This window comes from Pleurodeles waltl, chromosome 10 (assembly GCF_031143425.1).
Source record: "Pleurodeles waltl isolate 20211129_DDA chromosome 10, aPleWal1.hap1.20221129, whole genome shotgun sequence".
Classification (NCBI taxonomy): Eukaryota; Metazoa; Chordata; class Amphibia; order Caudata; family Salamandridae; genus Pleurodeles; species Pleurodeles waltl.
In genome coordinates, this window is record NC_090449.1 from 131370087 (window position 1) to 131396689 (window position 26603).

Below are 26603 nucleotides of genomic sequence, written 5' to 3' on the forward strand. Positions count from 1 at the left end.
CGGCTAGATCCCATGGTGTATTTCCAAGACCGAGCTGTACCCTTCTCTACCATAACCATTCTCAGCCTCGTACATTCTTATCACTATTGTATCCCCCACGTTATGTTCCCTTCCCTGGTGAGAAAAGCGAAAACACGTTAACAAGCTGTGTGTGGAATAATACCTGCGTCACCAATGTGACGGCATTTGAAGCTAAGCACAAAATGGAATCAATGGTCAAGATGGAGTCTGTGGGTCACTACAGATAGCATTACAGTCGTATAGCCATTATCAAAATGGCAGTTCTTCCATCTCAATTAATGTATGCTCAAATGTCAATATCTATGTATGTACCTCATATTGGATCTGTATGTACTGTTTGTGATCTATTTATGATAAACTCTAAAAAAAAAAAAAATCTGGTCCTCTATCTGCCTGCCAAACACCGGATCCTTCTTCAGAAGATCCGCAGGGATTCCAGGCAGCTCAATACAGAAAAATCTGATAAACTGGATAGTAACACTGAGATTCTCGGCTTAATTCATGGCTGCCTTTGCTTTTCATCTCAGTGCCAGGTTGACCTTCGGGTAGTCCTTCCATTCATTCATTAACATATCTTCATATTTCCGGATGTTATAGGTTACCATCGTGTTTGTGTGGGAGGGAGTTCCCTTATGTGTAGTCACGTGCCATATTATTGCTGCTATGCTGGGTTGGTCAGTAAAAGTAAGGCATGGCCACCTCCAGTAACCCAACCTGCGTGGGACTAGCGAGAACCTGTATTGGCTGTCACAAAATATCTCGGAAATGTTAACCAGCAACAAAAGCACGGGTAATATTTCATATGGCCTATTTTCTAAAGTACGCACAATTATTCCAACAACTTGTGCTGTTTTATTTTGAGCTATTTCTTTGGGGTTTAAGAATCATGAACCTATTGTTCTGTCCTATACACTCACAACACCTCCCCTCGTTTGCATCGTGCCCCTGGCACACCTGCAACAGGCTTCTGAAATATCCAAGCAAACTTCTTGTAAACATTATCTACCTTTAAAAAAGATGTGTGCATCTTGTTGTACGGCTTTTGCAGAAAATCAGTGTATTTTTTTCTCTCAGTCTGGTACGTGTAGTTCCTTCATGACTATGGTTACCAGATGACTGCCTTTCGTGACGTTCGAAAAGCTGCAGTCATGAGCTTCTCTTTTTGACATCAGTTTTCAGGTGTGCCAGTTCAAGTGGAAAAACTGAAAGGAAACAGGACAACTCCCATAATACTTAGGATGTTAAACTAAAGCCCGGGACTGGCCCACCACCTCATTGATGACATGCAGCCTTCTGGAAAGCTCGTTCATGACCTCTGTGACCAGGACCTCTGGACCCAGGGCCAGAAATATTTTGGTCCGAAACTGTCCCAGTAAGCAGGTGCTGAAATCCATTGTATTATGTAACAACAACTAAAAGTGACATAAGTAAAAGTCAGTAGTGGAAGGATACGCCCAGAGCCAATTTAAAATAAAGGCTAAACAAACTCTAACACAGGAGATAGACAAACACACCTTAGAAGAGAGTAGTGTTATGTAATGGTATTCTATGGGTTCTGACCTTAATCATATGTAAGTCTGGGTAGTACCAACATTTGCATCTCTGATTCAGGCATTATACATATCCATCCACTCTATGTTTCTCTACCTAAAAGTTCACCAATAAACAGACTTTGGACTTACCACTCTGACTTGAAGTGTCAATTCTACAATTCATATTGATATATGTTACAAGATCGGACCTCCAAGCAAGGGATATACTGTGGTTTCTCATTCCTCTATAGTTCCAGGACAAGGAGGAAAGGCATGAAAAAACAGATAAAAGAGATTAATGCCACGCCCATTGGCTTTGATAGTGCTTGTTAAAATGAAACCCATATAGACCAAACCATAACCACATAACGCTCCAGAATAGGGCTATTGTGCAAATATAAGCCAAGTTACATTTTTGTGGCATATCTCCTAAACAGCAAGCACATACCAGCTTTTTGAACCACAATATTTTTGTGCATTTGCAGAGACGTGTGTTTGACAAACGTGGCTTACTGAGAAAAAATATTTTTATTGACTCCGCTTTTATGTAGTTTCTCGAACACTTTACGGTAACACTACTAATTGGTAATTATATGACTTCAAACACAAATAGTACAACAAATGCAAATTTAACATTAAATGCGAATAACATGTTTCTGCATGGTTTTCCACATTCAAAGGTCAAACGTAGCACACACGTTTTGCAGGTCATAAATAGGCCTCTACATAATGTTGATGAAACAAGCATAGTTTTCCTTAGACCCTGAGTGTTGACTTACCCATAGCTAGCTTAATGTTTTGTTTTACTTACGCCTAGTCAAAGTAAATAACTTGAAATTGGTATTAAACTGGATGCGTGCTCTGTTTCTATACTGACAACATTTACCATACTAAACAGAAATTGGATGGATATAAATGGGCCCTGGCGCCCTGCGAGCCTTTTGTACGCAAGTGCACATTTCCTGTGTGTGTTTGCCTTGCAATTAACTAGACAGTCTTCGTTCAAAGGGATGTTAGATCAATTATACCTTTCAACAGGTGGTAAAATGGAAATCTTGTGATGAAGGGCTTTGTAGAGCCCCAATGTTCACACTGGCACCCACCCTTGGGTAGCATGGATAAAAACAATCCATGTACTAAGCAAAGAAAAAACTAAACAACTTCACCCATCACTTTTCCTAGCAGACACAAGGTCTTAAAAAATTTAAATATTGATATTGCTATGGACATTTGCTTACACAATGTTAACATGTTTTTCAGTTCTGACCTTCTCTAAATGAGGGCATTGTTTAGGTTAAAATGTTTATTGCTGTAGCATTTTGATTCTCAAAAAATATTTATTTTCCTCCACAGCTATGGAACCTGGACACATGGAATATTTAGTAAACTGGGAATCCCTGGACCAAGGCCCCTTCCATTCATTGGAACATTCCACGGGTACAGGAATGTAAGTACACCAGCTGTGATGTGCATGAAAAGGACACTGATCATTATCTCTTTAGTAAGGTCACCAGATAATATTTTTGGAATGGAGTTTTGGTGCAACTAGTGTGACCTGGTCTCAAGATATGTCTGCGGGATGTGCCCCATAATTTATCTTTGTGGGGTGTGAGTTGTATGTTATTTGTATGATGTGGACTGCCGACATGATTTTTGTTTCAGGAAGCGTTGAGTAGAAGGGGTATCAGGTATGATCTGTGTGGAATGTACTTCAGATGTTTTCTGTGGGAAACAGAAGCTAGATGTGATTGTGGGAGCAGAACCTCAGACGTTATCTGTGTAGGTTGACTCCAGATGGGATCTTTCAAAATAGACCCAGATATGATCTTTGTTATAGAGCCATCTAATAAGGTATTTTAGAGTGTGAACACAATAAGATAGCACACAGCTGAAATCCAAGGTTGTGCCCTTAAACTGCCTCACTCCAGATGTCAATTTATCAATCTGGGGAAAATAGGTATGATGGACACTCAATACTTATGACTTTGATTTCCTCACATGCCTTTTTACCAGAACCCAGACTCTGGGACTGAGATCATGACACTTCTGTGGTGACAGGGGTGTGGCTGCTGCGACCTGGTGAGACACAGAACGCACCACGTCGGCAAGTCCTTTGCAGCAATCAAGAACCATATCATTTATAATGTTTACAAGTGCGTTTGCAGGTACAGCTGTCAATCACTTCACTCTGCCCATGATTAGCTCGTGGGGGGACAGTCCTGTCCTCCAATAAACAATACTGTGAAGAATCATCAACACAAGGGGCAAGCATCAGGCCATTTCAAAGACGTCAAAGCACACAATTTATCAGTCTGAATGTCAGTATGTCATTCACCTGTTCAACTATCCCTGAAGCCTTAGGTCAATAGCTGCAACGTAGTCTCTGCTCCAACTGTAATGCTGCATACAGCAATTTCAGACCTCATTGTTGAAGTGAGTCCCCCTGTCTGACTCCAGAGAAGTAGGGGAACTGAATCTAGAGATGAGTTCCCTCAACAATACTTTAGCAATTGTGAGAATGTTAGAACTTGGGCCTCTAGATGGCAGTGGTATGTACCCTCTTCAAGTAGGGACCACAATCCTAGTCAGGGTAACTGACAACACAACCTAAATTATCCTGTGCTCATCCTGTGGTTGCTTGGCACAGAGCAGGCAGGCTTAACTTAGAAGGCAATGAGTAAAGTATTTGTGCAATAACTCATACAGTAACACAGTGAAAACACCACAAAAAGTACTCCACACCCGTTTTGCAAAATATATATTTATCTAAATAAAACAAGACCAAAAAGACACAATTCTAATATGCACAAGTTACCTGGGACGCATAAAAAATAACTATGCGGAGGGCAGCAGAGGAGGTAAGGCGTTGGAAAGTAAAGCGTTGCGTTGATTTCTCCAGCGCAGTGGAGGTGATGGATTGATTCTGTAGGCGCTGAAGCAATTTTCCAGCCGTGAGGCAGCTGCTGTGTTGATTCTGCAGGTAATGCGTTGATTTTCCGGTGCAGGGGATTATCTCTATCTGGTGAAGTCTTTGATGACCTTGAGATTTAACAGGAGGCAATCTCATGCCAAGCCCTTGGAGATCACTTGGGGTGGAAGGCAAAGTCATTCCAGTAGAATCAGGGAGCAGCAGGCAGCACAGCAACAAGCAGGAAAGCAGACCTTCCAGAAAATCCGTTCAGATGAGTCCTTTTTGCAGCACAGCAGTCCTTCTGACAGAGTCTAGTTGTAGGTCCAGAATTGTCTGATTTTCTGGGGTCACAGAGTCGGTATAGTTACCCAAAGTAGGGGAAAATTTAAAGAGTGGTTTTGAAGTGCACCAGTCCCCTTTCAACCGAGTCATGTCTGCCAGGAGATCTGCGGGGGGTATCAGTCATTTGTGTGAGGTCAGGCCCCTACTCTATGAAGTGTAAGTGAGAGCCCCTCCACTCTTCCTGCCCAGGAAGACCCATCAGTATGCAGATGAATGCAGATGCAGCTGAGTGTTTTGTGTTTATGGCTATTTGGGTGAAATGCACAAAGGGAGTTGTCAACCAGCACCGACCATACATGGAATGGAGGAGACAGGCTGTAAGGCTTGGAGAACAGTAAATGCAGAGAACTGCCTACTTTCTAAATTTGGCATTTCTAAAATAGTAATGTTAAATCCAACTTCACCAGTAAGCAGAATTTCTCACTACCATTCAAAAAATACCAAACACGAGAATGCCACTCATTTCAGATCAGAAATTACCACTTAAAAGTATGCAAGGGAATTTCCAATGCTGGCCTAATAGGTGCAGTCTGCACAATAGTGAAAAACGACTTTGTGTGTTTTTTACTACCAGGACATGTAAAGCGTACAAGTGCATGTCCTGCCTTTTATTTACATAGCACCCTGCCCTATGGGCTACCTAGGGCCTACCTTAGGAGTGACATATGTGTCACAAAAGGGGAATTTAAGGCCTGGCAAGAAGTTTTAAATGCCAAGTCGAAGTGGTAGTGAAACTGCACACACAGGCCTTGCAATGGCAGGCCTGAGACAAGGGGCTACTTATGTTGGTGGCACAATCAGTGCTGCAGGCCCACAGGTAGCATTTAATTTACAGGCCCTAGGCACACATAGCACACTTTACTAGGGATTTACAAGTAAATTAAATATGCCAATTGGGTCTGATCCAATGTTACCAAGTTTTAGGGAGAGAGCACATGCACTTTAGTGCTAGTTAGCAGTGGGAAAGTGCCCAGAGTCCTAAAGCCAAGAAACGCGAGAGCAGTAAAAAGAGGAGGAGGAAGGCAAAAAGTTTGGGTGACCCTTCAGAGAGGGCCATTTCCAACAGAGACTGCCATTTCTTCTGGTCTGGTAGGCTTCAACCCACCAGAAGAAGCTGGACACAAACACCAGATCATATCTCAGCCCATTGCATACAAGCATTTTGATAAAGTCCAACTGCATCCTGTTAAAGGGACCTCCTGAGTGTCACCACAGTTCTCTTCCCTATGTTAATCTGCTGGCACCCAACTCAGCTGTGACAATCCCTCAGCCTTAAATTAAACCCAAGGTTAAACCAAGTCTGATGAAACAAACAAACCATGGCATTTCTCCCTACATGGGCATGACAGTGGAAGTGCCTAGGCATAGGGGGCAACAGACTATCTCGCAACACAGGTCTGCTGAAACCTAAATGTCATAATCCCTTTTGTCACAACCTGCTCTAATCCAACCTTGCTGTTATGCCTCTGGCACTTCCTCTTGCATCCTCTTAACTTTGTCCCACATAGCAGCTGTGGTTAAAAGACGGTTGTATTTGGTCTCACCTGTTCATTTGTTTCATTACAATACTCACCATTGAAGGTGCAAGCTGTATGAGCATTGAAGGTGCAAGCTCTATGAGCACAGTATTTAGCAACTTTGTTTGCATATTTGTTACCCACTATCACATAGTCATCTTCACATGACCGCAACCTGTGTACTCAACTGCAGTACTTTGAGTAAATTATTTACATACTCTCCTTTTTGAATAGGAGAGCCAGAAGAGGTCATGAAAACTTCGCTGTGACCATAACTCCCCAAAGTCATGGACCACACCAAGCCATACTATCAGAGAAAATCGTCACTCTCTGATGTTCAGAAACACAGCATGCTCTAGTGAGAGCAACTTATTCAGCCACTTGTGCGGAGAGTATTCTATGAAGTCAGGATGTTTCACCTACGCCTGAGACTGTACAGAATGCACTGGCAGCTCTCAGATTTCCTCCATGGTCTCTCAACCAGCACTCATCTACAAACAGTTGAAATCAGACTTGGTGGTGGGTCATCTCAAATGTCTGGTCTTGGCTTGGTGCATAGTTCCGTTACATCTAGACAGTAATGCTCTACATCTCCCTCTTCTCCTTCAACGTCAGGAAGAGGCGAGAGTGTAGCAGGATTTAAGGTAGCACAACCCCTCACTGTCACATTCTCAGCAGCCAAAATAATTTGTTCATAGCATGTCAACCTGCCATTGGTCAAATGTTGGGTACAAATACAGGTCATCAACTCAACTCAGTGGGGGACAAACTCAATAAGGGGATGACCCATCACAACATTCTCACATTTCACAATGCAGACACCTCTTGTCATGACTGCTTTAAGGCAGCCATGCTGCACTACTGCTCGGGGTCAAGAGTAGCAGAAAAGTAGGCCACAGGTGTCCAAGAATTGCCATGCAATTGTGTAATCAGAGAGCACAGCCCCCCTCTCACTGCTAAAGAAAGCAAAAGATTGATTGTTATAGGGCATTTCCAGTGCCGGGCATGACAGAGACTTTTTCTCAGCTCCAGACAGGCAACCAAACAATTGTTATCCCAGAGTAATGGATCAGACACATCTTTGCATGTCAACCTCTGTAAAGGTTTGGCCACTAGAAAAAGTTGAGTATCTGCTGGAGACAGTAGCCTACCATTCCCAAAGACATTCTGACTTTTCTCGGAATAGTTGGCGGGTTCATTTTCAGAATTTCCAAAATCCTTTTTTGTGACACTTTCTTGTGACACCTTCCTTGCTTCTTTCTCAATGTGATGTGGACCTCTTCATGACATTACTGCAATTTGCTCAGGGACACTTTTTGTCTATTCTCAGCTAGGAGGTTCAGCAGGGCAATTGTGTCTTGCTTGCAATCTTCCTGTGTATCCGACGCCACCAACAGGTGGCTAATGTATTGCACCAGGACTGTGTTACAGGGCACAACTAAGGACTCCAAATTATTTTTGAGGACCTGGATGGAAATGTAGGGGCTCTCGATCTACCCCATGGGACTCGGCACCATGCCAAAACACGGTTCTGAAACCAGAAGGCAAAGAGGAACTGACTGTCCTTATGCCAGGGTATGGAAAAGAGTGCCTGGCACAAAACGATAACAGTGAACCACTCAGACTCACTTGGCACCTGGAATAAAATCACATCTGGACAATGCGGTACTTACTGCTCGGCTTTTGCAAACCCATAATGGGTGAGTTTTATGGACGTCCAATTATCTTCTCAAAACGCCTTGCTAGATCATGGATTCAGTCACTTTGGTAATACCTGTATTCATTTCAGGAGTCAAATTGTACTGTTGGGTTATTGGATACTTAACATTGGGTTTAACTTTAATGCGGATAAGTTCAACACCTTTGAGACTTATGTCCTTTCCTGAAAGTCCCAAACTTCAGGTGTAACTGTAACTCTAAGGTCCGTTGGTAACTCATCAATTGTCATCTTGGGGAAAACCATCTCCTGCATTTTCAAAGGCAATATCATCATCATGAGTCTGCAGCTCCTTCCGTTACATGGTTTGTCAATTGTCTGTTTGCGACTCCTACAATTTGGATTCTTTTTCTCCAAGAGGGGTAGGTCTGGGACCTCTACTGTTCTAACAGTAGAGCAGGTAGCACCAGTATCGATCATAAATGATAGGGGGTGGCCATGCACCTCACCATCTACAAATGTACCACTCTGGTCTATCTCTAAGACTGCGCCAAGCACACAGTTGCCCACCTCCCAAAGCACCGTCATAAGGATGGGTCAGAACCATAGTCCTCACGAGTTAAACACAGACAATTGCTGGGATACGCCTTGATTGTGAGAAAAATCTTGGTTCAGTTTTGGTCCTTGATTTGAATTTAGTCTGGGACCATGTATTATTTTGCCGTGGAATAGGGGTTTGTGAAAACTGCATCGCTGTAGCTTGAGGCTCATTTAAATTTCGCGTCCTCTGTTTTTGTGTATTCTGTGACTGGATGAGATAATTTCTCTGGGGTTCTGTTAGTCCTGAATTTTGAAGATTAAGATGACATTATTGTTTCCAATGCCTCAACTTATTGCAATGATGACAAGGATTTTACTTTTTCAAAGTAATCTCATCAGTTTCAGTACTCAGATCTACCAGGACACTGTGGCGGTCATTCTGACCCTGGCGGTCAAAGACCGCCAGGGCGGAGGACCGCGGGAGCACCGCCGACAGGCCGGCGGTGCTCCAATGGGGATTCCGACCGCGGCGGTAAAGCCGCGGTCGGACCGGCAACACTGGCGGTCTCCCGCCAGTGTACCGCCGCCCCATTGAATCCTCCAAGGCGGCGCAGCTTGCTGCGCCGCCGAGGGGATTCCGACCCCCCCTACCGCCATCCAGATCCCGGCGGTCCGACCGCCGGGAACCGGATGGCGGTAGGGGGGGTCGCGGGGCCCCTGGGGGCCCCTGCAGTGCCCATGCCACTGGCATGGGCATTGCAGGGGCCCCCGTAAGAGGGCCCCTACAAGTATTTCACTGTCTGCTTGGCAGACAGTGAAATACGCGACGGGTGCCACTGCACCCGTCGCACAGCTTCCACTCCGCCGGCTCGATTCCGAGCCGGCTTCATCGTGGAAGCATCTTTCCCGCTGGGATGGCGGGCGGCCTGAAGGCGGCCGCCCGCCAGCCCAGCGGGAAAGTAAGAATTACCGCGGCGGTCTTTTGACCGCGCAGCGGTATTCTGGCGGCCCCCGACAGGCCGGCGGCGACCGCCGCCGGTCAAAGTCGGAATGAGGGCCTGTGTTCTCTACTTTGCTGTGGGAACATATTTCCACATTGCATAATCAAAGCTCCCTGCCGATACACTCCTTGCATAGATCCAACATTCCCTACAAAAGATTGACTCTGACTTGCTATCCGTGTGCCACCATTAAATTCTCCTTCAATCGTTTCTGCTTCATTTTCAGTTCATCACTGCAATTGTCTTGAGTCCATTTTAGTTTGCCTGTATACGAGAGTTTAGCTTAGCTTTGGCTTGCAGGCCCGTTCCCTCTTTCCTAGATAACATGCTGTGTTTTATTATTCATTTTTATTCATTTTAGCATTGCTTGCATTTTAGAAGAATTTTTTTTATCTCATAATCAGTTGCCATTCTGTGAAAGCGTCATTATCAGTAATGTACGTATTGGATTGTCATCATGTTCTTTGCTTTACGGTGGACAAGAACAGAATGTGAACATGTCAGGCATTTGTTATGATATTGCTGATACAAGTTTGCGCAAAGTCTAACATTTATGTACATGCCCACGTCAGGATGTCTGCACGAACAATAACATGTGCCTTATAAAAACACTTTGTGAGAAGAAGGCCATTAGAGAGGGATCCAGGATATTACATCTACACTGCACATCACTTTGCAGCAGCCTTTGTGTCTCTACGAAGCTTGATTTAGAGACTGTAAGCCAAACTTGTCCTAAGGTACCAGGGGATAGGGAGCTTCTCATGGGCCCTGCAGGGGCAGATAAGGTTTATCACGCCTTGCTTTCTTCAGGACAGAAAATACGCTTTAGGGAGAAATTTGCATATTCATCTTTATTGCAATCTGTTGGGGTTGTTCATATTTACATCGCTTATTTTCACATTCCTGATTTTCTCACTTGTCATTATCCTAATCATTGCAGCTCATGCATTTTATCATAGATTGCAGTCTTTTCAATAAATGTACTGAAAACTGTCCTGCATCTTTTTTCATGCCTATGTGTGTGTAAGAGATGCATTCTTTGCGAGAGAAAAGAGTAAGACTTGTTCCACCACGATTTCCTGGAGAGGTAATCAGAGTCCATGTGCTAGGCTGCCAAAATCACCTTTACTATTTGGGTTTTGGTGAGGTGCTGCTAGAGAGCTGGAAGGATTGGGCTGACAGCTGCTAACCGGTGTAGGAGTGACTCATCCACCTACAAGCAGAGGTGCTGCTGCCCCAATCCAGCAGTCTTGTAGAGATACGAGAGTCCACACGACAGAATATCTTGCATATATCTCAGGATCTCAATGAATGACTTAGTCTGCCAACAAATTAAATGCTGTTGAATCATCAAGCTAATCTTAGGTCTTAAACCCTTCACAAATCTGTACACAGTTTGCCATGTCTATAGGTTTGAGAGTCTCCATTCCACTATGCTGTTTAAATACCTGCAACAATCTCTCACAAAAATCATGCACTGACTCTTTGGGATCTTGTATCGTAATTTCAATCTTGAGCTAAGCCATGTCCTTTCCTTTCAAAAAGGTCATCACTTGCTGATACCTTTTCATCACAAATGGTGAGGGGCATTTGTTATTGGATTTCTCTCAGGTCAATCTCTAGCCACTTTATATTCTGCCCACAAATCAGTCTCTACCACAATGTCAAAGAAAGTGTTAAAATAGATCCACAAAACGTATTAAATCCTCACAAATCTCTCAACCTGTTTATACCATTCTACAGGTTTTTCTCTCAATCTGTGGAAATCTTTAGTGATGGATGCAAGACCACTCCTACTCCAAGGTACATGAACATAACTTCCACTAGGTACTTCCCACAAGAGAAAAGCTGAAGTACCCTCTCCATCCCTTAAGGACGGCGACAGTTATTCCTTGGGTTTCTTTTGATCTTTCTTTTTCTTACATGTACTTTCCCATATGTCCAACTCGTTCCATTTTTGGATGATCCTAATTAATTCTTTAATTTGCATTCTCATTGATGCTGTGTCATTCTCATCAAAATATATACAATAGCTTTTCTGTAAGGACTTTGTTCGACTTAAATTTACCTCATACGTTTGAGCCAATTCGGACAATTCATCATAAGCCTGCCCTGCAAGTTTAGTGACATCTTTACATATGAATAAAAGTTTGTTCTCTTGATAGGTGCCTGATTGGGAAAGATCAAGATTCCCTGATATTGTCTCATCTAATTCTAACTTTAATTTAACCACATCCACCGTATTTTCTGTCACTGGAGTCAGGATTATTTTTCTGTCTGAGTTTGAGCCTTCACCTTTCCTCGGGGACCCATCAAAGAATCTAATCAAATCGTCTGGGGCTTGAGAATCTATTCCATTTTATATCATAGGAGTACTGCGCAAGATTCTTTCTTCAGGATTACTATTTGTAGCGCCCTGAAGTGGGCTCAGACTAGACATGTTAATATTTTGCAATCTTGGGATGGACACTCCTACAGAAACAAATCCTGTCTGATTTACAACTGACTTTGGAGAGGCAACATGAGGAGTATTTGTCTATGGCAAAACTAGAGCAGTTCCTCCTGTAGGCACTATCAAAGTATGTGTCGTAGCTCATGATGACTCAGGTCTGTATAATGGGACTGCAGGACCAATAATGACTGTAAGAGTAGTAGTGTCTGGAGCATTCGGAACAAAGGAGTTTACAGGGGCATTAATCCCTGAACTCTCCCACATCAAGTTCTGACTCACATTCACTGGTGCAGTTGGTGTTCCTGAGCTTATACACCATCTGTTCCTTCAGTTTGGGCCACATCGTATTGAGGAGGACGTGCTGATTACAAGGCATCCAATATGTCATCACTCGAATCGCTATTGCTCACTATGGTCATCTATGTTCTCTGTATCATTTTCTCCTTTGAATTTCATTGACTTTTCTTCTCCTTTCCTTATCAGTCATCTCGCTCTTAAGTGCTGGGTACATTCTAGCTCCCTCTAGCATGTCATTCCACAACCTTTTCTGTTCTGCATTCTATCTAACATCTGTGGAAGTACGCACTGCCTTTTGGACCCTTCCTTGAATTTTTTCCCTCTGCTTGGCCTGCGCTGCATGCTCCCAAGTGTTAAGTGCTTCATAATCTGCAGGTCTAGGCCATGGTTTCACCTCATACAATAGCCTCCTCAAATGTCCAATAATTCTCATATTGAATGTGCCATAGCATGAAACCTTAATGAATCTTCCTTTTCTGTGATCTTATGCCATTGGTTCAGACAAACACATGTTTGAAGACCCACATTTATACCCATACAAGGACCTGGTGTATCTTTGGGTGGTGCATCTTCCCCAACTCGAACAGGTATTTCCCCAACTCCCCTCAGTACATCTTGTAAATCCTTAAAACATTTCATTTTCCAACATAATTGTTCAGTAATTACAAAATGAAATCAGTTTTGAATTAAAATTAGTCCTTTACCTACAATCCTCATCCAACAGTATCAAAAACTATTCATGCAGCACTCTATGAAGTAGATAGCCAATACCAGCGCAGCTCAACACCAACTGACCAATGCCAGCCTGACACACCATGAAGTCAACCTTGTCGGACAGTAACAATCAATTGTCATGCGGCACTCAATATTGTAGACAGCCAATAGCTGGGCAGCTCAACACCAACTGACCAATACCAGAGCAGCATACCATGACATCAACCTCAATTCTCACAGAAAGTCACCCTCCATTAAAACTTTCACAAAAGCAGCTTTCTCAACTCTACAAATGCACAGCAAAATTGAAAGCAAGTTCAACAAACATCTTTGTCTGCGCCACTAAAGAAACTAAACTAATCAACCACATAAGAAGTGGTTCGGAGCGACACTTTCTGACCTTCTCTGACACATACTTGAATGGAATCTGCGCAATACAATTGTATCTTGTAAGTTTGTACTGATTTTGTGTAAAAAAAACGATGCAAATGCGGCACTAAAAAAGTATAAATATGGGCCATAGCATCTTCCACACTTTTTAATACCATCCCAGGATCTTAGGCCACGTCGGACCTGATAGCACCTTTAGCTTCTCTGCATCAAGCGCCACATTCACTCAACAACTTAAAACATTGCTGTGTCACAGCACACAATCTCCTCAACACGGCAAGCTAAACCTAAGCAATCACAACCGTCGACCCTATTAATGCTTACTCTTCTATGGCTACAACTCTCTACTGAATGGCTTGAACTCCATCAATCCTCCAAGTCAAACCATGGGTTGTAGGTCTTCGACTGGGTTTGGGCAAATCTAGAATAGGGAACAGCCTAACTCCCTGACCAGTAACTAACCATCAAACAAGCTACCATCTTGCAGGAGAGCGCATGGAAGCGTGGTCATTCTTCTCCAGGATCTTGCAGTGTACTGGGAGGCAAAGGAGTTAGCATCAAATATACAATTAACAATTTCCTGAAGTCCATTTCACCACACAAAAAGGACCGGGAAATTATATTTGAGTTTAGGGGGTTTATTACAAACCAGTGAACAATCCAATATAGGTGCATACCAGAATCAAATTGTAAAGCTATAAATAAAGTCAGAACTGGCAAGTTAAAACACCAGAATAAGTCCAATCGCAATACCATAAGGCATATAAGAATTACAGTCACAGCAATACAGAAACTAACAAATAGGAGGTGTTAGCATTGCAAAAACTCCAATAAAAGTCTTCAGAAATAGAAATCCAGTGTTAGCATGTAGCTATGCACTGTAAAGGCAAAGGGGTCTGAGAGGTCTGCCCTCTTCAAGTCTAAAGGAATCTGCTGTACCTTTAACAAGGTCAACACAAATTTAAAGTGGAAAGTTCCATGCACAACCATATCTCTAGTCACGTCATCCAGAGACTCCAATCACTTCTTGCTCTCACAGAGCAAACTTTTAACGATTCTCCCATCCCACAGAACTCAAAGCACCAGGTTAACCTTGAGTCTCTTCCTCTCAGGTCAGCAATGAATAGGAAGTCTTCTTCTGTTCATTAAATAATCTAGTTATTGCCAAAAGTTTCCTTCTCAGGCGCCCTATCACTAATATAGAATACTTCTTTCTCCGGCTAGCGAATAACAAAGGCAGACCTGCAAAAGAAGAAGCATGCAGAACACTGGAAAATACATTTCATGTTAATAGCAAAAGCCTACTCATGCTAACTTAGCAAATCATGGTTAATGTGGTATTTTAGTGTCCAATTATAGCTGCAAGCATAATAGCAGAATAAATGCAAAGCATAAACAATGAATTCATGATTATGCATGTAATGTACTTTTCAATAAATGCAATATTTTGAAACACAAGTGTGAGTGAGTACTACAGTTTCACACTAAAGTTAAACATTAGAACATTCAGGTATATATGAAAACTATAGTTTATACAGTGAACGTTACATCAATAATACATCTTAATGCTTCGTTTCACATTAATAATACTAAGCTTCATAGAATATATTGTCGATTACAGTTTGCGTTACTTCTGTAACATGTAGGGTGAAGCCAAAATCATGCTTCTGCAATGTATTTCATTACAGGCTAAAAAAAGTTTGTACCTATATAGCTGAAACATGTTTACTCATTCCAATAAACCTTTTCAAGGCTCAATTTGTAAGTCATTTAAAATGTGTTCTTGGAGTCCATTAATAGAATTCATTTAACAATTATAATACATCTTAATTTTAAAAGACTGAAAAGACGAATCATGCATTGGGTACAAATGCATGAATGGATTTTCTTTAACTAAATATATAAATAAAACAACACAAACAAATGGGAGAAGGGCCAGGTTTGAAAAGTAAAGCATGAACATTGAATGAGATCAAAATGACAAGGATTCAGTATGTCATTTGTATGCCACAGATGCAAGATGTGATTTGTATGATAGAGATATCAGATATAAGTGCGATGGGGGAGCCATGTGTACTTCCTGTTGGAGGGACACCAGATGTTCTGTTAATGAAAATAATCCCAGGTGTGATTCGAGCTGTGGAAATTTCGAAGATTATCTCTTTGAGGTGTGGGGGGGAGGGATTGGGAACCAAATATGCAGTATTTGTAAGGGTAATGAAAATTGCAATCTCAAAATAGGCAAGAGAAAGGGTTTATAATCCAGGCTTCTGTTTTTCTTTCTTTGTATCTGCAGAGCTCCAACTTTTTAGTAGTCTTATACCTGAGCTCTCTGAAGACTCTTCTTGCTCGCCTTCATGAGAGACATTTATCATAGCCAATGTGTTATGAAGTAGATAAATGAGTTATAGAGGAACAAACACTGACACATTTAGTTTCATTTGTGAGTATCAAATGTTTGTGATCTGTTACTGAAGTGGCAACCATTCCCTCCTTGCTGACCCTTCTTTTGTGGACAAGGCTGTGAATTTAGATAAATAAAAATAAAGTTTAATAAACTGAATAAAGGTAGCACCGCTGGAAATATTGTGGCAGAAGAGTCAAAATTTTGTAGCAAAATGGACTAAATGTGGAAAGAAAGGGCACATTATGTGGCACATTTCAGAGTTGTATTATCTCACAATTTTTAATTGTAAAGTAACTTGATAAAAAAGGACCTCAAACACCTTGCAAAATACATATGTTTCTCATAAATCAAAGTTATATATATTCACGAGAACCTATTGCAAATGTTACTCGCCAACAAGTAATGATTTTGTTTTGCCTGGAAGCTCATGAACACTATTTTATTAAACTGACCTTCGTAATTTCAAGATTAAAATAGTGTGTGTTACAGTAGGTGTCCACAGGTAGACTTGTTTTATGTTATTTTTTGCTGTATTTAGCAGAAAACAATCTTGCAAGTATACGCTTATGGTAACACACACTATTTTACTGGGCTCACTTGATCTTGTGGGGCCATTTGGAGAGCTGACTCCCATATCCTGGTGGGACCGTCTGTCCCAGGGTCAGTGTGCCTGACACCAAAGCTGACACTGCCCTCCTGGTGGGACTACCTGTCCCAGGGTGCACTGCTGTTTTGCTGCCATCTTCATTGATTGCACCTGTGAGAGGGAGGAGGTGCTTCATTGTCTTAAATGTGCTTGCTTCTTCCTGCAATGCGGGATGCGTTTGATCCTTTGGGGCCATTTGGAGGGCTGGCTCCCATACCCTGGTGGGACCGTCTGTCCCAGGGTAAGTGTGCCTGACACCAAAGCTGACACTGCCCTCGTGGTGGGACTACCTGTCACAGGGTGCATTGCTGTTTTGCCTGCCATCTTCATTGGCTGCACTTGTGAGCGGGAGGATGTGCTTCATTATGTTAAAAGTGCTCTCTCTTTCCCGGAACGCGGGCCGTGCATGGGCAAAGCCCGGGTGAAGGGTGGGCCCGTCCACGCCCATAGAAGCCCGGAGGAAACTGGGCTGGCCGCACCCCCCCCTTCATTTTCCTAAATAAGGTATTCAGAGATTTAATTGTATTTGGGCAAGCAGATGACATAGTATCAATAATAGTAGTTCGATTGTATAATTATGTGAAGTCCCATTAGGTGACCTTAAATTTCACTGGTGAAATAGCTAATAAAGGGAATATATAAGTAAAGAGAAGACCATCCACAAGCAAAGATAACAACAAGAGGAGTTGAATAGATAGGAGCCAAAGATAATTAAAGAATTGGATTATGGGGACAGGTAAAGCAATTGAGCCCTCTATGGGATAGGGGAAGATACCCAAAATGACAAGGCATGCAGTGGATAACTGACCTATCTCAGAGGTCGACGATTTGATAGAAGAGGTCAAATCCCTGCTGTGCGATAAGTCCAAATTCAGGAAGCACCCAAAAAAAATCACGTACTTTTACACAAAGAAGATAGGGACACATACAACAAAAACCACTGAGGTGAGGTGGGGGCGACATTCGACCATCAACCAGCCAAAATTCTGATACTATTATAATGGGAAGAGGGAATGTCAAACCTGCACAGACCCTATGCCAGTCCCCACAACAAAGCCGAAGTATTGAAGGGGAGGATGTACCCCAAGAGAGTGGCTTAATCTGGTCCAATAGGTATGCCGTTTTGCAGAAAGACGATCTAAACAATGAAGCTGGAAAAAATGATATAGATAATTGTCTTAATTTTGACTTTGTAACACAATTGGCTAGAGAGGAAACAGTAGTACTATATCAAGATCAGGACAGCAGCTTGAAATATAAACAGAGTGATAAACCAGATTTATATGAGATCATTAGTAATCTAACACAAGAGGTTAAGGAATTAAGGGCCTGGTAGAAATCCTAGTAAAACATGCAAAGGATACAAAGGGAATGGCATATAATGGAGAGCTGGACATAAAAAGAAACTCTCCTAGACCCTTGCATCCACTTGGTAGATTTCAAACTCCCCTACGATCCCTAGCACAGCATAACAAAAATCCAGAACAGTGTAATCCCAACTACTTGACACATGGACAGAGAGGATGGGACAACAAACGTAACAGCAGGGCATGGGAGTGTACTGGTTCTCAGATCGGTGAATCGCAAAAGGAAGCATGTAAAATGTCTTGGGAGGGTTGTCTCGAGGTCCGGGACCCTGAGATAGAAGTGAGGCACTTGTAAAAATTACATGATCAACCTCTCAATAGAAGTGCAAACAGCTTCATAAATACGCAACATCATGAGAGTGGTTTGAGGAACTCTAAGGAACATGTAGTCAATGTAAACAATGTGCCTAAATTGAATCACCCAGGCAGGGAAGACGAGAAGTCCCTCAAAAATAAGCTTACCCACTGGATTAGACATAAGCGACAATGCTTATTTATACGTTGAGATATTGTAAAAGCAGAAAGGCTATCAGGTGGTAATAGAAGATACAATGCCATTGCAATAACAGTGAAGGATAAGAGATTAATAGATGGCTTTATCACCATGGAGCTGAGATCTGGAACCTCTTTAAAATCAGATGTGAGGTTTAGATTATTTAATCCCTTTCCCCCAAAATCCCTAGCCTTGAGGGATAGCCAAAGAGGATTGGAGCAGGAAGTAAAGCCAAAAAGAGATAGTGAACTTGAGACCACTGACTGACCGATCCATCCTAGCCCATCTGGCCAGGACCTGACCCCACATGTAACAACAGATGAAACTCTAGGTGACAATAGCCAGCAGAACATGAGGCTTGGGAGGGATGTGGGGTCAATACCTGACCACAATGACCCTGTTGCATCCCAGGGATCAGCAACAAGATCTGTGTGCCCAATAGTTAGGGATGCTTTCTCCGTATTATCATGGAACGTGGCGGGCCTAAGGAGCAAGCTAACTGATCCAGATTGGCATGATTACGTCGACCAATTTCATCTTTGTATTTTCCAGGAGACTTGGTTAGTGGAACCACCGTACAAGTTGGGTTACAAAACGTATTTTGTGAGTGCCACCCCGACATCAAGAGGAAGAGCATCTGGGGGACTAGCCTTGTGGGTAAAAAGTGCCCTAAATGTTGAGATAAACCTGCATAATATAGCCTCACCTGATATTTTGGGGGTGTCAATTAGTACTAAAACCAAAATCCTATACCATCTTTTTAACATCTATATAAGACCTAGGAGAACAAACGAGGAATCATGTGTAATAAGCATCTTAGACACTGTGTTAGGAAACATCTATGCAGGCAAACCAATAATAATAGGAGATGATTTTAACTGTAATTATGAACCCATAGTCGGATTGGACCAGTTGTTTGAAGATGAAGATATAGCAAGAGGTGTTCCCTTTTTGACCACCAAAGTAACAGTTCCTTGCACGGCTGCAACCCTGCAAATTATGAGTTTTACTGTACAACACAGGTTAAGGGCATGCAATGGCAGAATAGTACAGGAGGACTCTAACTTGGATTAATTTCAAAATAGGTAGGGTACGCTCAAGACTCGATTATATTATACACAGCACAATCTCGTGGGATAGGATAAAGACATTTAAAATTGACAACAAAAGAGAAATTGATCACTTCCCACTAAGCATAGAATTGAAGGGATTGTACCTAAATTTGAGTTGCTCAGGAAGGAATAGGACTGAAATACCACCCTCTGTCAGTAACAATCGCAGATACGTAAAATGGCCCTCAGTGTTGAGTAATTTGGAAGCTATGACAAATACATATCCACCCAATTTGCTAACTTGTTGAACCCATATGTCTATGCAAGGCCTAATGAAATACCAATACTTGCAATACATCAATCCTTGACTACATCGCTGAGGTCCCATTTTACTAAAATGATACAACAAAAGTCATAACAAGGAGAAAACGCAACTAGGAAATCTAACCCCTGGTAAACATCTGAATGCAAAGAAGGGAAAAAGATATTACTCCAAGCCCTAAAATTGAAAAATCTAACAGGAATACAACAAGCAAAGACTAGCTACAGGAAAATCTTGACCAAAGCAGAGAAAAGTTGGGAGGATCAAAATTGGGCTGACCTCCTTACTGCAGCTAAGTAAAAAAGATACAGTAACATTTTGGAGGATAGTTGCACATAGGAGTAAAGAGGGGATATCTAACACTAGCATCATATAGATCCCGCTACATGGGTCTGTCATTTTACTGATCTTTATTCGGATTCCATCAACCACTTCTTTCACCCTCCTCCTACCAGGGAGCAATTGATAGTAGTCCCAGCGGAGAATATCTGCTTTAGTTTAGATGAAACTGTGGCAGCTATACAAACTATCAAACCAGGCAAATCTCCAGGCCTGGACAAGATCCCAGTAGATTTATTTAAACATAATATTTCCATTTGGGTCCCATACATAAACCTAGTAAGCAATGCAATAGCAGGAGGAGGCCCCATTCCTGAGACGTGGAAAGGAACAGAAATTATTCCAATCTATAAAAAAGGACCCAGGTAAGAGCCCGGGAACTATAGGCCGTTCAGCTTAATTGATGCATCACAAAAAATCTATGCCAAACAGGTGCTACAAAAAATTGCTGATTGGATGGAGGAGGGAAAAATTTTGTCATCTTGCCAAGCAGGTTTCAGGCCGAGAACTAATGCAAACGATCAGGTCTCAGGCTTTTATGCATTATTTGGAAATATTCTAAATTGCAACAAAAGCCATCTTTATATAGCATTTGTGGATTTACGTGCGACCTTTGCCCTGGTTCCAAGGGGTAACCTATGGGCCTCGTTAAGAAAACTAGGTGTTCCAGAACATCTCCTAGCTCAGATAATCAGGCTGAAAGAAAATAACTATGCAAAGGTTAGATGGGGTCTGAACAGGGAGCTAACAGACCTATCCCATAAATAGGGGAGCGAGACAGATGTTGTTAATTACCTAAAGCAATGTGCAAGTGATTCCCTGAGATTAAGCGGGGATAAGGTCCCTGTTCTTCTTTTTGCAGACGATACTATCGTAATGTCTCAAACACCCATGGGGCTACAGTCCCTACTAGAGAAGTTTAAGGAGTTTTGTGTCGAAAAGGGGTTAGAAATCAATGTAAACAAAACACAATATTTAATTGTTAGTCCCCACAGACTCCTTAGAAGGAATATTTGTATCCATGGCCAAACACTGGAACGTGTAAAACATTTTAACTACCTAGGGAGAATGTTGGATTCTAAATTATCGTGGATTCCCCATGTGGACAAAGCTAAAGCATCCCTTGTGTATAATTCCACAGCAATTAGTACCAAAATGCTGAAAAGCGAGGGCAGCATCAGTATCTCCTGTGCCTGAGGTTTATAGATGCAAAGCACAAGCTGCTACTTTTACGGGCAGAGTTATGGGGATCAGCAAATCTGAAACAACTAATGTTACACGAAAACATCTTTACGAGAAGTATACTAGGGTTACCTGCCTCAACACCACTGATCTCAATGTTCCTAGACCTGAATGTAAAGCAAATTGATCATTTAGCAATATTAAGACCTGTGCTTTATTGGTGCAGGCTTTGGACAGTACCAGATTTGGCTCCTTATAGAGAAGCACTAATGGAGCTAGTCGATTTAGATAGATCTGTATCTTTCCCTTGGCTCTGCCATCTGAGGTTTTGGTTTCTTAAATTGGGGCCTAAATCCTTCTGGGACCATCATTATACTCTTACTGTACATTCAAAGGTTCTCCTGAAGCGAGTGTACTGGGAGCATTACCTTTCTCACCTCCATCAAAATGTGAATTTGGGAAGATTAACCACCCACTTTCTAAATATTAAACCAAAACCCAACTTTGAAGAATGGCTAGATGTAATACATCCAAGACGTGCAAAAATACTTTACATGAAATTTCGGTACGAAATCCCGCAAATTAAGGCAAATATAGTCAAATGGGACCTGTTGAGAAATATTAGAGACAACCAAAATTTCAACTTGTGCTATATGAGGAGTATTGAAACTATAGAGCATGTGTTATTGTTTTGCAAAGCGTTTGATAAGCCTAGAAGGACTTGGATCCGCCCGATTTGTATTACTCTAGGAATAAGGAAGCACAAGGAAGCAGCAAGAATTTTTAGGTCCGATACCACTGCTTATATAGTATTTGGAATAAGCCGATTCCCACCAGCAGCCGCATATATTAGAGGCAAAGAGGCTCTAAGTCTCTAGAATACCGTAGGCTGTACTATTTCAATTGTAACCTAAAGATACAACCACTCTCTTATTGCTGTAAAATGTATTTAAGATAGATTACTTTGTATATTAAGTGCTGGGAACATTGAGCATAGATTTTAATTAATCAAATTTGTTTTAGCATCTTGCACCTAACATTTCATTAGATTTCATTGTTTCTTTGGGACAGGCCATATTGTTATTTAAGCTCTTCTCTACTCGAATATATCGTAAAGGACGCTGTCAACATTATACTGTCCTAGTGCAGGAGATAGAGAAGTGACATAAAGTACTCTTTCTGACACTAGAACTAGGAAAATTGACGAACAATTGTGATTGTTAACAAGAGCAGGGAAAGCTTAGAATTGCTGATCTAGAGCTAGCATCCCACACCCTAGGATGAAACTAATAGAGGTCAGTTTTATTCATGCAAAACAAGTTCCCCAAATCCTATTAGCATGCCATCTGTGTTTCCAACTTTAAGATCCAAAGTATCATCATGTGGAAGAAATTGAACATATTGAACCTAGCTCTAAGAGATTATTGAATTAGGTTAAGTAAATGGAATCTAAGCGAATCAAGATTGCTAGTGTACAACTTGATCAATTGATTGCTAATGATTTATTGTATTATTGTGTTTATGAGGTTTTATTGATATTTATGTACATATTTTATTACTGTTATTTTATTGATGTATCTTTTTATGGCTTAGAGCCGAATAAAGATTTTTACCAGCAACTTAAAGAATATAGGAATCACAAATATCATGTGGAAAGAATATTGTGTCAAAAATTTCGAGGACCAAAATATCGAAGATAAGTGCCAATAGTAAATATAGATTTACTATTCTTAACTCCACATCTACGTACCTTGAAGATATATATATATATCGTCAAGATACATATATGTGGAATTACATACAGTGAAACTTTACTTACCTATAAAATCTTACGTTCGTGATATTTTTGTTCTCAAAATGTATGTCTCGATATTTTGTCTCATGGTATTTGTGTTTCCGATATGCTGTCTAAATACCGTTTTACTCTTGGAATCAGAAGAAGAAATGTTGAAAAGATGTGCCTCTTTTTTCTGCCTATCAAGTGCATGTTTGAGAAATGGTCTTTGGGTTTTCTTTTAGTCCAGTGTACACAATTGGGCCTTTCAAGCACCTCTTTCCTGTAAGAAAAAGACATTAAGAACTATAGCTTACATGCCGGGCAGGCCCCTTATTCTGCTGGAGAAGGGCATTTCTCCGGTGGACTGGAACCTTTGTAGCAGGCGAGGGGGGCTTCAAGAAAGATGAAGAATGGAAGAGAGGGCTGGAGAGAGTGAAAGATCTGAGAGGGAAGAAAAAGGATGGATGGTGAGAGGTATAGAGAGGTGAAGCAGAGCAAGGGAGCAGGGATGATTTGAGCGTTTTGTCATGGCTTCTTTTGGTTCGCCAGTAAGGTCCTGGCAGCATTTGTTAGATAAAGATAATGTGAGTGACACACTATAAGGCACTGTGAGATTTAAGACATACGATTTTAAAAAGAGAAATAAAAAATGATTTTTTTTTTACGCTGGGTGACCTCTGTAATTATTTGCTGCTCTCCAGCAGTGTCTTGGGTATAGCATGAGTTTTCACTTATAATGGAACAATATTTTGTGGTGAAACTGAAGGAGTCAGTTTCCATATTTAAATATGTAATTTCGACAAAGTCCCTTCACCAGCCCATCAAATGAAGATGTTAATACTACCTCTGAAAAGTGTAACACATTAGCATCAATTTAATACCTAAATGTAGCAAGTTTTAGTTATTTTATTTCCTCTTTGATAGCATGTTCAATAAACAAATTATCATAAAGCATAACACTGTATTTCAATAAATTACATGAAAACACGTAATAAATGGCAGACCATAAAACCACACTCAGGAATACCAAGCAGCAAAACATTTAATCAACAGATGATTCTAGGAAAATGAGCGAGTTGGGACGTAACCAAGATCAAATGCGATACAGATCAGGGCAATTACTGCTCTTGTTCCAGGACTGCAAAGTTCTGAACATCCAGCAGATAAATATAATGACACAAGTGCAGTCCTGTATAGTACGACCTTGAATAGATAAATATTATGCTGACTGTACTGTTTGTATTGAGCAAAAGGTGAACAGGAGTTTTAAATGTTTCCTGTTGGGACAAATGCATAAAGAACAGTCTTTAATGTTGCCATACTACAGGCTCTGTCAGCCCTATCTCAGAATAATGAAAGATAAAATGTAAGTACTGGTATCCCATTTTCTAGGCTGTCGGTACCGTTAAATATCTTTGTGGGCTCAGAGAGGAATAAGTAGATGTCTGTGTAGGCCCCAGTATAATACACAAAACCTGATTTCACGTAATACTTCTATTTATCGCACCTGGCAAATAATGAAGCCATGTATTATCTATCAGGTGTGAAAAATAGCAGCCTTAGGAGTTATTGGGGAATGAACAGTGTTTAATACACCGAAATCCGTAAGATAAGGTAAATACTGTACATCTTTCACCTGTTACTCCAAATTGCAATTAATATTGGGTTATTTAATGCATCTGCTAATTATCGGATGCACTACCTAAAACCAAACTTGTAATTCTGTTCGTAAGTAGAGGTTTAACCACAGGGCGGAATTAACCCCCCAGATTGTAATCAGGGCCTATGGAAGGAGGACAGATTTCCATTGAAATTCTGAACTGTAATATTTTCTTCACTTTTAAGTTCAACCTCTTTTAAGAAAATATTTTGACATGACTATGTCAGCTATAACGCCTAGTTACGGAGTAAGCTCCTTATAAATACAATTTTTGATTTCTTTCAAGCACCTTCCAAAGAAGGAATCAGACATATAGAGAGTGAATTATGCCAATGCTGCATAAATCGAATAAAGAAGAGTCATATCACATTTCTTATGGTCGATAAACCCTATTCAAGGCATACAATTTCAAGTGGAGTACTCGGTCTAATACTTTTATTATTTATTGAAGCCAGCTGTTTAGACCAAGATAAATTCGAGGACTTGATAATCACACCTTTGAATGGTTTCCAGCCTTCTACCATAAAATGGCCAAGTAATCCTCTCAGATGATCTACCAAATGTCATCATTTTCGTTTTAGTTGTATTCACTCTAAGGCCATTTTCTTTACAATGCTCAGATATAAAATCCAAGAACCCTCAAAACTCAATAAGAGTCTTCTCCATTGATATGAGTTCATTAGCATGTGCCGCAATATTTTGCAGCCCAAGTTAAGGGATGGCATTTAGTCTTGGTGTTAGACTTGGCATCCTTGGCGTGGTCTCCCCTAACCTTTTGCCTCTGTTCCCTAGGTTTTTAATGTGTGCTGGACTGTTTTTGCTGTTTTTGTTACTCTGAGCACTTTACCACTGCTATCCAGTGCTAAACTACAAGTGCTTCTATGTAAAATGTATGTGTAATTGGATTTCCATGATTGGCATATTTGATTTACTGGTAAGTCCCTAGTACAGTGCACAAGAGGTGTGTATGATTAAGGTAGGGCATATACTAATGTGTTTTATATGTCCTGACAGTGAAATACTGCCAAATTCGTTGTTGCAAGGCCTAGCTCTCTAATAGGTTAACATGGGGGGTACCTTTAAATATGATGAAAGAGTAGATTCCCTTTGGGAGCAGATGGACATGTGGAGTTTGGGGTTTCTGAACTCACAATTTAAAAGTACATCTTTTAGTAAAGTTGGTTTTGAGATTGTGTGTTTAAAACTGCCACTTTTAGAAAATAAGCATTTTCTTGCTTAAACCATTCTGTGACTCTGACTGTTTGTGGATTCTCTGTCAATGTCCGTTTGACAGTTGGGCTGTTTGCACCTCTCTCTAGACAGTGACACAATGGGAGCTGGGGTGTAGCCTGCATATCCTGATGAGCCATCTGTGCTCCGAGGGAGGGGAGGGGAGGAGTGGTCACTTACACCTGAAAGGGCTGTGCCTGCCTTCACACAATGCAGTGTGTCTGGGGCCTGGCCTGAGCAAGGCAGTATCTCACAAAAAAGAGAGACTTTCCTTTGAAGCAGGCCTACTTCAAAGGCCAAAATGGGTATAAAAATAGCACCCAAACCCCTGAAAAATTAGATCACTTCTCAACATCAAGAGGAATCTCTGCCAAGGAGAAGATCTGAAGAGCTGAAGAAAAGTGCTGCCCTGCCTGTGCTTTGTGGAGCTATCCTGCAGTTGCTGCTTCTGCCTGTGAAGGGGGACAAAGACTGGACTTTGTTGTGCATTCCTGCTTGTGAAGAACTTTCCAAGGGCTTGTCCTGAGCTTGCCTCCTGTTGTTGAAGCCTCAGGGTCATCAAAGACTTCCACTGCCAGCACCTGGACTCTCTGCTGAGACTCCTGCCCTGCCAAGTGGTGCCCTATCCAGTTCCTGGGCCCATGAAAGGTGAAGCTGGCGGATCAAGACTCAAAATCCACGCATAGGCCCGCCGTGTGGGGAAAATTTAGATGCATCTTCTGAGACGCAGCTGAAAAACGATGCACCGCCGGCT

At 41.5% G+C, this 26603-nt stretch overlaps 1 protein-coding gene across 1 annotated transcript in view; it reads left to right on the forward strand.

The window, feature by feature from the left end:
- LOC138261212 (cytochrome P450 3A21-like) overlaps positions 1 to 26603 on the forward strand; it is a 184025-nt gene that overhangs the window by 16318 nt on the left and 141104 nt on the right. Inside the window, exon 2 of the mRNA XM_069209965.1 lies at positions 2907 to 3000. Within this exon, the coding sequence (XP_069066066.1) occupies positions 2907 to 3000 (94 nt within the window). The remainder of the gene's footprint in view (positions 1 to 2906; positions 3001 to 26603) is intronic.